The sequence below is a fragment of the Nomascus leucogenys genome, chromosome 11 (assembly GCF_006542625.1).
Source record: "Nomascus leucogenys isolate Asia chromosome 11, Asia_NLE_v1, whole genome shotgun sequence".
NCBI classification, from domain to species: Eukaryota; Metazoa; Chordata; class Mammalia; order Primates; family Hylobatidae; genus Nomascus; species Nomascus leucogenys.
The window spans coordinates 54,276,167-54,289,774 of record NC_044391.1 but is presented as its reverse complement, the minus strand read 5'-3'; the positions used below and the strand labels follow the sequence as shown (position 1 = coordinate 54,289,774).

The window sequence follows — 13,608 nt, the reverse complement described above, 5'->3', positions numbered from 1 at the left end:
GACAGAGGTGGCGGTTGCACAATGTGCATGTCTAAATGCCATTAAATCACACATTTTAAAATGGTTAATTTTATGCTATGGGAATTTCACCTTGACAATATATACTCAATCCCCTCCAGCCGACACACCTTTGGCTCAGGCCTAGGCAGCTCTGCCATCTGCCAAGTGTGGCTTGTGTAACACACAACCTCTCCGGGCCTCAAAGAGGATGAAGAAATCCATCCTCCCCACAGGGGTATCTCCAGAATCAAACGAGATGAAGTGAGGTGAAAGCGCTCTGAGGGGCGGGAAGCTCTGCTGACACAAAATGTTTACCCATAACACGTGGCTCAGAGTCCCTTACCCTCTAGCTTGGCAGGAGAGAGAAGTCTGCTCTCCCTCCCCCACGCCCCATCCCCTGCTCATCCCCTACCAGCCACCGACCACACCCTTCATGCAGAGAAGTATAGAGCCACAGGGGGAGGGCGCTGTTCTCTCTCCCTCCCTACTCAGGAATCTCTCTGAAGCTTTGACAAAGCCCCCTTGACACCCCGCATTCAATCTTATTTTTATTTTTTTTATTAACTCTGTCACCCAGGCTGGAGTGCAGTGACCTGATCTCAGCTCACTGCAACCTCCGCCTCCTGGGCTCAAGCGATTCTCCTGCCTCAGCCTCCCAAAGTGCTGGAATTACTGGCGCGAGCCACCATGCCTGGCCATTCAATCTTTTCTTTCCCAGATTCTCACCTCCAATCACAAGATGAAGGCAGGGAGCTCACAGACCTGTGAGGGGCTGGGGAGAATGGCAGGGGTGGGCCAGAGTTATTAAAAGCCCAACTGATTTTCAGATTTATTTTGACCCTCCCCTACACCCCCACATCCAATTTCACTCTAGTTGGAATCAAGACAGGGGAGAGAGAGATTCCAAGCTGACTTAGGGAGAGGAAAATACATACATATGTAAAGCATTTGTCACAGGCCCCGCCTGAGCTAAGCACTTTCCCTCCCTCAACAGCTCCTTTAATTCTCAAAGCATCCCTTTTTAGTAGATAATAGACCCCACTTTGCAGAGGAGAGCACTGAGGCTAAGGAAAGAGGTAAATTCATTCAGCGGGTGAGGGAGGAGTTGGGATTTTAATGCTGGCAGTATGACCTCCCCGCCACTGGCACACCGGGTCTTTTGCTGGGACGTCCCCTGTAACCGGATTGGGGGAATGCAGGAAAAACCCCAGCCCTCCCCACAGAGCCTCAGCAGTGACAGCTACTTCCTGGATGAGAAGAGCCGCCGTGAAGCCAGCAGGGAAGCCAGCCCCACAGCCAAGGGCCCCCCAGCCTCCTCACAGCTCCCCACAGCCTGGACCTGCCGGCCCTCCCTCCAGGACCGAGGGGCTCCCAAGGGAAATTCAGGTGAGTGTCACCCTCTCCCAGGGAAGATGGGAATCAGGGCTTGGAGACAACTGGCTATCCTGCGTGATCCACAGGTTTTCCTAGGAGCAAATTAGATGTGTGTGGTGTGCGTTTGTGTGTTCCACACTCATGGTCCAAATAACAAGACAGAAAAAGAGTAATGAAGATCTGTACAAAAGGGCTGAGGAATGAAGTGCCAGGAGAGAGGTGGAGGTTGGAGACCACCTAGGAATGGCAGGTGTGGGGGGATTGAGGGGGTTGTTGAGGGGGAACTGGCTGGGGGTGGGAAGAAATGTTGGTGGACACCAACAGTCCCGGCCTCTTCCAGCTGAAACCCCTTAAGAAAGTATCTCTGCTCTTGGGTCAGAGCTAGCAAGTGAGTTGTGTATTATTTATTCACAGTTTGAAAGCTAAACTTCCCTTTCTTGCCTTGTCAGCCACAGAGTCTTTCCCCAAAGCCCCCAACTCCCTGTGGCGTCTACCTTAAGGACCCAAGGCTCTCGAGGTCTGCTTTCCCTTCCAACCCTCCCTTCATCCCAATAGGCGTGTGCTGGTCCCAATGTCAGTGAAACCCAGCTGGGGGCCCGGCCCCTCGGAGGGGGTCACCGCAGTGCCTGCCAGTGACCTTGGAGAGATCCACAACTGGACCGAGCTGCTCGACCTCTTCAACCACACTTTGTTTGAGTGCCACGTGGAGCTCAGCCAGAGCACCAAGCGCGTGGTCCTCTTTGCCCTCTACCTGGCCATGTTTGTGGTTGGGCTGGTGGAGAACCTCCTGGTGATCTGCGTCAACTGGCACGGCTCAGGCCGGGCGGGGCTGCTGAACCTCTACATCCTCAACATGGCCATCGCGGACCTGGGCATCGTCCTGTCTCTGCCCGTGTGGATGCTGGAGGTCACGCTGGACTACACCTGGCTCTGGGGCAGCTTCTCCTGTCGCTTCACTCACTACTTCTACTTTGTCAACATGTACAGCAGCATCTTCTTCCTGGTGTGCCTCAGTGTTGACCGCTATGTCACCCTCACCGGCGCCTCCCCCTCCTGGCAGCGTTACCAGCACCGAGTGCGGCGGACCATGTGTGCGGGCATCTGGGTCCTCTCGGCCATCATCCCGCTGCCTGAGGTGGTCCACATCCAGCTGGTGGAGGGCCCTGAGCCCATGTGCCTCTTCATGGCACCTTTTGAAACGTACAGCACCTGGGCCCTGGCAGTGGCCCTGTCCACCACCATCCTGGGCTTCCTGCTGCCCTTCCCTCTCATTGCAGTCTTCAATGTGCTGACAGCCTGCCGGCTGCGGCAGCCAGGACAACCCAAGAGCCGGCGCCACTGCCTGCTGATGTGTGCCTACGTGGCTGTCTTTGTCATGTGCTGGCTGCCCTATCATGTGACCCTGCTGCTGCTCACACTGCATGGGACCCACATCTCCCTCCACTGCCACCTGGTCCACTTGCTCTACTTCTTCTATGATGTCATCGACTGCTTCTCCATGCTGCACTGTGTCATCAACCCCATCCTTTACAACTTTCTCAGCCCACACTTCCGGGGCCGGCTCCTGAACGCTGTAGTCCATTACCTTCCTAAGGACCAGACCAAGGCGGGCACACGTGCCTCCTCTTCCTCCTGTTCTACCCAGCATTCCATCATCATCACCAAGGGGGACAGCCAGCCCGCTGCAGCAGCCCCCCACCCTGAGCCAAGCCTGAGCTTTCAGGCGCTCCATTTGCTTCCAAATACTTCCCCCATCTCTCCCCCTCAACCTCTTACACCTAGCTGAGGTAGAGGCCAGGCTCCTCCAACAGTGAAGGAAAAGGCACAGGTGAGAGGGAGATTTGGGGGGATGTACAGGGGAGAGTCAAAGCATTCATGGTCAATTTTGAATCTATCTTAAAATACTGACGTGTGGAGAGAGAGACAGGATCAGGAGGGACAGAGAGCAGGCCCTCAGTGTTGTACTATTTGTCTCGGTTCTTGTGTCTAAGCAGCCATGCAGAAAAAAAGGTGAAATAAATGGAAGAGATAGCCATGGACTCTGGATCTTTTAAAAATCTGCACTTCCAGCTGGGATTGGGAAGGGAGCTGAGGCTAAAGAGGTGCTCGGGAGAGGAAACTAGACACATTCATTTCATAAATCACTCTGGCCAGAAACAGTGAACTCTGCAGGAACCTCACAAACTCCTTTTGTGTTTGTGAGCTTGTTGATCTTCCAGCTCACTATGCAGGTTACGGGGACAAGAGGCCAGAGGCCAAGGAACCAGGCAGCCCCAGCAGGACGTTCCCTAGCTGTGCATCCTATGCACAGCCATGATAAGTGAAGGGGGATGGGGATGGCAGGGGTGGGGGCGAAGCCAAGGTCTGAGACCTGCACCCTGCAGCTGGGTCAGCAGGATGGTATCTCCACCCACGGCCATCCAGGAAACACAGCTCCATTTCCTTGCTGACACCCCTCCCCATTGTCCATCCTGCTCCCTCCCCACAAGCAAGAGAAGCTGTCCCAGAGTCAGCTCCTCATAGCTGACCTCTTCCCAGCTTCGGATCTAGGCAACTTCCAGACTTCTTCTAGGGAGACACAGAGCTACCAGAAAGCCCAACCCACCCCCATCTCTTTCTCTCCAGATCATAGGAAAGTATCAAGGGATGTCATTCCGGGAGCAGCCCTTGGGACAGCCAGCAGCAGGTGCTGACAGATGCTCTGTCCTTCACCCTCTGTCCCCGGCACCAGATGGGGAAGGCCACAGTGGAAACTTCTCAATTCCGCCACAGGGCAGAGCCCTGACACTGTTATAAGTCAGTTCTCCCTGGCCATGTCTTTTCATAATTTTCCTGTCCCACAACTTAGGTTCCTTAACACTTGTTCTACAGATGAAACAAAAAAGTCCTCTGTTAACGAGTAGACCTTCTGGAAAAGGATCACTTATGTTTGGGAGACTAGGACCCTGTCCATGAGGAACTCTGAAGTAAAGGTCTAAGAACAGGATCGAGTTTCCGCCTTCCAATTCCACATCCTTTGCCTCTTAATCCTGCCCGTGGTGAGGGGACTGGATGGAATCACTGATGGCCTCTTCACCATCTCCTCTGTCCTGCTTAAGTGCTCCATGTGTCTGGAATGTTTAACTTGGAGTAACTACTCACTGACCTGGAGACCACCTGTTCTGCTTTGAGAAATCAGAACTGTTCTGTGGATGCACTGACCGCGTGCTCCAATTGCATATGCACCCAGGTTTGTCAGGAGCATGGAAGGAAACCTGCATCTCCCTGCTCACTGGGCCCAAACCTGAAAGGGTCTTAAGCTGTAGACAGCTTCTCAGTAGCACGGAGCTGAAGGCTTTTTGAACCAGGAGTCTGGGTTGTGGCTTGGGTCGCAGTAAGGGCTTAGCCTACTAATCCAGAATTCACATTGAAAAAGACTTTCCTCTCTTGTCCCAACATAAAAAAGCCAAGATCTGATGCCCATATCACTGCCTCCTCTGACTTGGGCTACAGGAATTTCCTGAAGGAAACCAAATTTTACATCTCTGTTGCATTCCAGATCACCTCAGAGGCTACTCTCCCAAGATTAGTTATCACCCTGGCAGTATGAATACTTCCCTAAGGCCTCCCATCCATGGAGGGGAAGAGTGGGAACCACCTGCTACACTCAGCATCTACTGAGCACTGATGGGAGCCCCGCGTGGGCCATGTGCTCTGGGGCCAAATGGACATCACTCCCTAACTTCTTGAGGTCTGTCTCCTCTGTGGAAACACCCACGTATCAACCTCATTAAACTATGCCAAACTTTTGCCTCCTCCCTGTTTCAATCTGCCTCGCTCCACTCAAAGACACACCATGTCCCAGCAAATCAAATGGCATTGGCAAGACAAATTGTAGCCAAATCTCTCACTTAGTAACGTTAGTCCAACTAGACATGGACAGGGACCCACCACTCTCTCCGGGCTGATGAAGGATCCTCTCAGGGATATCCCCTGAAAAGGCTGAGTCTTTGACTTAATTTCCCACTAAAAACAGGTCAACAAGTTAATCCTGGGGAATTCCAGCTACAGGAAAGGAAAATGTGCTACCTGAAAGAATTCTGGCATCTGCTGGGCAGAAATGTGCTACTAAAAGGGTGATGAGCCCAGATATTCTGAACTCCAGGTATGAGCATATTCATAGTAGGTAGGAAGAGAACTCTCATTTCAAATTTCTTTTTTTATTCTAAATAAAAATCACACTTTGTGCTGAACAATGGAATATAAAACAATCAGATGTACAATGATTTTGGACATCTACTATTTGGGGAAAAAAGTTTACAAAATATACAAAACTTTACAGCAATAGATAGTAAACACTTAAATATTAGGAGGTCAGTACTTATTAATTTAATGGAAGGAGTTAGACATCAACAACTCTTCTGTTTCATAAGAGACTTTAGCTATTCAAGGTGGGGGCGGCGAGTGGATTGGACAGGGGGTTTTAAAGAAACATCAAAATCGAGTTTCATTTTCATTCTGATGTTAAGCTTACGATGCATAACCGCATTGAAACTAATGCTGTGCACCCTGCCTCCTGACTCATTTGGTGCAGGATTTAGGGAAAAGAGTCCCAAATGGGCGCAGACCACCCCATAGAGCCCACTCCCATACCAATAAATAGTGTCCATCTAGAATTTGCTTTGGAAGTTAAGCAGTCTGGGGCTTGGGGAAAGGGGCACAGAAGGAGGCCAGAGGAGGAAGAAAATTCAACACTAGCAAAAACCTGTCTAGGAAAAAGATATTTAAGCCCAAAGGTTTGGCCTGGAGACAAACGGGTACTCACAGATCAGAAAAGAAGAATATAACAAAAAACTTTTACCCATCTCCTGGTTCTTCGGGGTCACCTGGGCCTGACCCTTATCCCACCTTCTTTCTTCCTAACTAGCCATGGACTATGGGAACTCCATGGAGTCATAAAATTTAGGACCAAATACTAAGGTTTAGCAGAGCTTCCTAGCGGGTGCTGTGGCATCAGTGAGTCACCAGTGGGTCACTGGAGTGCCAGGATAGTAATCTCTGCCTCTGGCCACATGGAGCCTCTGCTGTTTAACCCCGGATGCCACACAAGTATTACCATTTTCCCCTCAGAAAACAAGTTGGGAATGGCCTCATATTTGGTTTAATGCTCTATGACCACCACCTTGAAATTCTTAATAATTTGTGAATAAGAGGGCTCCACAAATGATGTAGCTGGTCCTGAGTACATACCAAGAAAACGGGAGAAGAGGATGTTCAAGGCTTGAACAGAACTTCAGAGTAACACAGAAGAGAGTACTAAACTAGGCTCCAGTACAGAGGAAGCAACAAAATCAAGTGAACAGAAAGTCAAAACAATTAAAAATGCAAAATAAAATGAATACCTTCTACCAGGTATCCCAGGGTGCCCTCTGCCGCAATATAGTGTTTCAAGCAAAACCATTCAGAAGAGGGTGAGCTAGAGGCAGAGGAAGCAGACATGACTTTGGTGGGGTGGGGGGAAACAGGGAAGTTCAGGTGTGAATACAGGGGTCACCAACAGGGAGAGGGTTTGGTCAACAAATCTCACGAGCTACTGATCCTATGACGTATCTGACTGGGACCAACTGGGCCACCCTGATCAATCTGATCAGCCCCAGGGGGATCAGGGGATGCAGTTTTCTGTTTCGTGTTTCAAGGGCAAAATTTCAAGGATCTGCTTTTTGGTTTACTGGCAAAAAGGGAAAACTTCACAGTTTCAGGTTAAGTACACAGACCACCCAGCATCCATGATGCCCTCTGTTAAGGAAAAAGGTTTCTCCAGCACATTTATCTGCTCTCAGCCACTTGGCTGGTTCCTGTAATTACCACCTCTCTCACGCCAGCATTTCAAAAATCAGTCCTCACCAACAGCCTGGGAGGGATTGCTCATGCTTGAAAATGTAGCAGACACTTGACTGTAGTCTGTTACACATTTCCTTCTTAAATTCTAATGGTCAGTGTGAGCAAGAAAGGGAGAAGCCAGTCAGCAATGAAGAGTCTCAACACTGCTTTCCTGATGAGGATGTCCTGAGGGGACACTGAACAAGGTGGGTTTAGATGGTCAAAGGTGGACCTTTAAACTGGCCACTGTACAAGTCCCTTCATCTAATGGTCACCCCACCAGAGAGCCATGCACTCCGACTCTGAGGCTTTATCAGTTCAGGGCTGGGGAGCAGCAGCAGGTCCAACAAGGATGGAACTTTGGTTTGTCTGACATCTCAATATAAAGACAGGAGGCTTCCAAACTGTGCAAACAGGTCATTCATGTCACTTGTTCCCCTCAACCCTGTCCCCAATCTACCCCATCACAGGATGGAAGGGGGATGAAAGGCCTGGAATTTAACTGTCCCGAACTTTCTAGAACATATACCCATGGCCTAAAGTGTTCCCTGGGTTTATTATGCTAGAGACAATCTGGAGAAGAAGAAAAGAACTTGCTTAAGGGCTTGACACATCTTCCCTTAGTTAGACCCCTGGTTCTCCAAATCTCTGGTCAAGGCTGTTCTCTGGAATATGGCTACTTGCTGGGGAGAAACTCATTTTCCTAAAGTCTCTTATACAAAAGAGATGCTGGGTAATGTGTATACAAAAACAAAAATAAATAAACATTAATGTCCAAAAAGGCTTTGTGAGTTAATGAAAACCACTTGCTTGTGAAACAGCCCGGGGTGTTGCTGAATCCCACCAGGGGCAGTGTCAGGGCTGAGGCCAGGGACTCTCAGAGCTCACCTGAGCAGGGTGAGGTAGTATGAGCTACTGAGGTGGCACCTCACAAGTATGCAAGATCGAGGGCCCTATCCCTCAAGCCTTCTTTGGGCAAAGCCCCTTAGAAAACCAAGTAAGAGTGGAGCTAACCAGCTGCGTGGGCTGTGCCGGCGTACTCTGCAGCCACCCACGGAGGGCCTGAACCAGCTGCCATCCAATAGCGCCCCCTGGAGGTGATGGCAACGACAGATCAGGATAAATTCCAGCAGGTCAAAGGTGAGCTGACAAAGCTCCGGCACTGTTAGCACAAAGTAAACAACAGGTTACCCGACTAGGACAGACAGTCAGAACGCACACCCTGCTACACACCACCAGTTACTCAGGTCCCTTTAATCCTGAAGGGCTCGCGGTCTGCCACTCCACCACTTCATGGAGTCAGCTCATCTACACCACGGGCCAAACACTTCTGGGCGGGAGACCAGATATAAATTAAGGCAAGGCTGCTGCTGTCAGAGACATCCCCACCTCTCCACCAAGACACTCACGGCCAACAGAAGTAGCCAAAACAGATGACTATATCAAAGTGGTTCCCTATCCTCTCTGCCCCACAGAAGGCCGGACGTCCCGGGCCATCACTCCATAAAATCCTGTTTCTTTGGAAATGAGGAGAAAAGACAAACCTCTCCTGTCCATCCAGGCTGCCACTTCTGGCGGCACTGCAGGACACCCCTTCTGGCTGGCAGGGATTCATCCCAAAGCTTTCTGACCTAAACAGAAAGCTCTGTCCCTAGTATGGATCTAGCTGCCAAAAGATTTTCACTGTCCAATCAGCAGATTAGGGCTGTAGATAAGCAGACACCAACATCCCTGATATCTTGTCCCTGCTGAGGGCTGGAACCTGAGGGGACTGCCCTGCTGACCTGTCTTTTCTGAATGACCACATTCCCAAAATCTTTCTCATAGCTGGTCATCCCGGTTGGAGGCCTGGCGGTAACACCCACAGTGAAAACCTCCCTTTACCTCCTCTGTTAAGTGAGGCTGTTGGTTAGATTCTTAGCAGCATAAAACCTATCAGTAAACTAAAACTAGAGAGGCTGGGGAAGGGGGTCTAGTGGACATCAACTGCTTGACTAGATCCCAAAACCAGCCTCAAAAGAATGAAAAACACAGCCCTTCATGGGCAAGAACAGGTATGGAGGTAAATGTGATAGGGCTGTTGCTTCTCAACAACAGTAACAGCTTATGTGCTATTTCTTCTTCTTTTCTTCTTTAAACACAACACAGAACAGAATTCCTACCAAGGCAAAATTATAACTTCAGCTGGGGAGGGACCAACAGCTCTTAGATATCAGCGTCCTGGCTGCTGCTTGGATGCTCCCCGTGGCTCTGCCGGGACCCAGTCAACTGTCCGGGTTCTTTTCCACCTCTTTGGAATGGATTATGTACATGAAGGTCTGCTCAATGGTGAAGTCAGGGGGGAGGCTGCCTTTGTGCACACCAACATGCTTGCTCATGAGGTTAAGGGTGGAACTGTAGTGCCCACAGACTGTGCAGCGGTACATGAGGGCCCCCGAGTGTGTCTTTAGGTGGCACTTGATGGTCGAGCGGCCTCGGAAGAACTTGTGGCACACCTTACATTGGTATGGCTTCTCCCCCGTGTGGATCCGCCGGTGGTAGTTGAATTCGCTTGTGTGGGCAAATCTTTTGCCACAGACCTTGCAGCTATACTTGCTGTTACCAGGTTGGCCCTGCAGCGCCAGCTCTTCACTCAGAAACTCCTCTGCTGGCAGCTTCCGCTTCTGGAGAGCTGGGTGCTGCAGCCCAAAACCAGGCCGTGCATCAAGGCCACTGTTGCATTTGTGCTGGCTGACGTGGTAGCGATAGGCAGCCTCTGACTTGAAGCTCTGGCTGCACAAGTGGCAGTGGAAGAGGGCATCTTCCAGACTTTGGTGCACAGCCATGTGCTTCTCTAGAAGATGCCAGTCCACAAAGCTGTTGGCACAGACAGAACAGGAGAAGACTGAAATGCCGAGATGGGACAGCGTGTGCCACATGAGGCTGCAGAGGTTAAGGTGACGCTGGTCGCAGACACTGCAGGCCTGGCCCTTCAAGTTTAGATGGTCAAGGATGTGGCCCCGGACCACATGGAAATCTTTGGCCAATACTTTCCCACAGGCAGCGCATTTCAGCTCTGGGGAGGCTGCCCCTGAAAAGAGACCCAGCTTCCCTGGCAGGGGATCGTTGGGGTGGACAATGATGTTGTTCTCAAATATTCCATCCCGTCGGTGAAGGGTCAGCTGCCACTGGGTAAAGAACTTAGTTTCACACATATCGCAGGAGAAAAGGAAAATACCAATATGGGACAGGACATGAGTCACCCGGGAGTTTCGGTCCTGGAAGTGGGTCTCGCAGACCTTGCAGTTGCCCGTCAGCAGGTCCACGTGGTCCCGAGCATGCTGCCGGATCAGTTGAATGTTGGGCTCTAGAACTTTCTTGCACACCTGGCAGGGCATGGCCTTATTCTCCCGATTGTCATTCTCTCCAAAAGTCAGCTCATCCTCACTGTCATCACTCAGCTCAATCACCTCCTCAGCTGTGCCTATATCCTCAGCAGGGTCTTCAAACTGCAAGTCATCATCCCCCAGGTCCTCGAGCTGGAGCTCATCCATCTGCCCAAAGCCTGGATCTTTGGAGTGCTCACTATTGCTCAGACAGGAGTTGGTCCCAGTGGTAATGTCTACTGCATTGTCAGGGGTGAGGAAGTTGTTTTTACTGAAGTCTCCATTGCTTTGAACTTTGTATGGCTGGCAGGAGCTTGTGCTGGTCTGGATGCCCGTGCTGACAGTGCCTAGGACTGGCTGGGTCATCATGCTAGGAATGGACATGAAGGGAGCAGGGGTGTCATGGTCTTCTGTCTTTGGCGGTGGTGGTGGCGGCTGCGGCAGATGCAGGCTATGGTTAGCATCACTGGCAACATTCTTCTCTTCCTCTTTATAGCTCCCTCCAGCATCACTGGGCAACACATAGTTTCTATCAGCACCAAAGTGGTCCCCACCACCTCGGAGTTCCCCAAGGGGATGGGCAGGTTCGGCCGAAGGACAACTCAGGGTACCAGAGTGGCTCTCACTGGTGCTGGTCAGGGGCTTGGCCCTGGCAGTGCTCTCTAGATCAGGAAAGGTAGAGTGACAGGCCTGGAGGAGGTCCTCCATACCCAGACGCTCAGCCACCTCGTAGATGACCCCAACATTGATCAGGTCTGTGAAGAGTTCTGACGTGTAGACAAAGCTCAGAACCTTCTCAAAGTTGGCAGGGGTGATGAAGTCCACCACATAGGTCCTGGCAGCATCAAGCCCAGTATTCAGGAAGAGGTTCTGGAAGTAGCCAGCTGCACAGGCCAGCACAGCCTTGTGGGCCGGGAAGGAGCGGCTCCCCACCACAATGGTGACGTCGCACATGGTCTCCGAGAGCCGGCACTTGTTGAGTTCCTTCAGCAGGTTGTTGGGGTGGTTGGTGCTTTGCAGTTTGATCCTCATGCCCATCTTAGCAGCTCCTATGAAATTACCTCCTTATCAGCACAGTTAATCTGTGGACAGCAAGAGAAAAAGATGGATGGCCAAACACATCCGTGCAAAAGAGGGGCTATGCAGGAGAAAATACCACCACCGTGAATGCTTCCAAGCCCCAGGTGGGGATCAGGAGTAAACTGGCATGGAGAGTTCCTCCATTATGACAAGGCAATGACATCTCGCCCTGTATATACTCAAAGAGTTATGACAAAAACCAAAAGGACTGATGACAATCTGATAGCTTGGTCTTAAGCTGGTGCCTAGAGACGAACCAGAGGCATTCCCTCGGACACAATCTTATACTTCATTACCAGAGCCACTGGATCAAATTTTTCTCCTATTAATTTCCTCCCAAATACAAGCTTTCCTAATTCATTAAGCATATTCTTTTCCCTCATGATGCCAAATGCCATGCACATGCTTGAACACAACTATCAAAGCTCCACTAGCTACTGAGGAACAGATAAGGTAGTTCCATTTTTTAGCTTTGTCATTGCTGTGTCTTCAACCTCTCAATAATCTCCAAATAAATCTCACGTTCTTGAATCCCCATCTCTCTCTGCCTATACTACATATCCGCTCTCTGGCCTTTCGATAACCCAGAGCCCCTCCAGATACTGCTTCAACACAGTCCCTGTATCCTGTGAAGTTAAAACACTCAGAATGCACAGTAAAGCAAAGTAGAACACAACTGTGGTAGTATTTAATATTACTTTAATATGTTGTATTCTTTTTCGCCACCCTTTTCGGGGTTTATATTTTGTTGGCCCTGCACTAACAGATTTACTTGATGCCGCAAGAAAGACTTCCAATTATACAGATAAGACTCCTAGAGGCTTGTCCACTACCACTTTCTGCCCCTTCTGACTCCTGCACGACTAAGGAAGAAGAGCTACTTGCATCCTTGTTCAGTCTCACAACTCTGCCCAACACAGCCCCTTTCTCCATCTCTCCAGATTCTAACAACTCCCAACTTTTTCTGGGGCCCAGGAAGCGTCTAAGTATTGTGGGGTACCGGCCAAGCATCTCCCGGGCCCTGGTGGCCACCCCTGAACGATCGTCGGGTCGGAGCGCTGGGCAGCCAGAGTGGAGGGTGGGAGAGGGGGAGGCTGGGAACTTCCGAGGACACCCCAACAATCCCCGGGCGCCGCGGTCTCCCCTCCGGAGAGTCGCATCTGGGAGGGAAGGGCGCTGCATCGGCTGGGGCGCTCCCTCTGGAGGAACCGAGCGCCTCGCTGCCTCCACAAACAGCGCAGGGCTCACCCGGGTGAGCCTGTTGCGGGCACGGGGCTGAATAAGGGGCCAAGGGAGGAGCGGCGGGGCCGGCCGGGTCTGCGCGCGGGCGCGGAGGATGGGTCCGGCCGAAGGGAGCGGGCAAGAGAGACCCCAGCAAGAGCGAGATAAATGCCGGGCCGGGGGTCGGGCTTCGGCCAGGGGCAGCCCTCGGCCTGGCCGCGCTTACCCGGCTCTGCGGGGCCCCGAGCACCATCGCCGCCGCCGCTTCACACAAAGGCCCCGGCCCGCCGTGCCCGGCCCGACGAGGAGGTGGCGCCGCCGGCCGCGGCCAGAGTCTCCATCCGCCGCGCGGCTCGCCGCGCCGGCCCGGGCCGCCCCCGCCGCCCGGCCCGCAGCGCCCCCCGCCGTCCCGGAGGAGGCAGCGCCCCCCGCCGCCCGGCCGCAGCGCCCCCCGCCGCCCGGGAGGAGGCAGCGCCCCCCAACGGCGGGGCCGGGGCCAGGACCCGCGCGAGGGGTGCAGGGGCTTCCAAGTCCCCTGGCCTGGCTTTTTCTAAGCGCCCATCCACTGTGTGGGGGACTTGGTGCCTGAAGAATGAAAAACCCTATCCAAACTCTCTTCACCTCCCCTGTTCTACGCTCACAGTTCCAAAAGCTTCTCCTCAGAACATCTACTATAGGCATTTTACAAAATGTAAGATTGTTTGATCAC

General features: G+C 51.9%; 2 protein-coding genes across 2 annotated transcripts; one reads left to right on the top strand and one right to left on the bottom strand.

Annotated features, from left to right (window-relative positions):
• Positions 1–1,183: 1,183 nt before the first annotated feature.
• On the top strand, positions 1,184–3,413 carry GPR182 (G protein-coupled receptor 182). The gene is made up of 2 exons (XM_003252787.3): positions 1,184–1,386; positions 1,930–3,413. The coding sequence occupies exon 2, from the start codon at positions 1,946–1,948 to the stop codon at positions 3,158–3,160; it is 1,215 nt and encodes a 404-aa protein (XP_003252835.1). The 5' UTR covers positions 1,184–1,386; positions 1,930–1,945; the 3' UTR covers positions 3,161–3,413.
• Positions 3,414–5,552: 2,139 nt separating this feature from the next.
• ZBTB39 (zinc finger and BTB domain containing 39) lies at positions 5,553–11,674 on the bottom strand. Its single transcript, XM_030822402.1, has one exon. The coding sequence runs from the start codon at positions 11,634–11,636 to the stop codon at positions 9,498–9,500; it is 2,139 nt and encodes a 712-aa protein (XP_030678262.1). The 5' UTR covers positions 11,637–11,674; the 3' UTR covers positions 5,553–9,497.
• Positions 11,675–13,608: the final 1,934 nt, after the last annotated feature.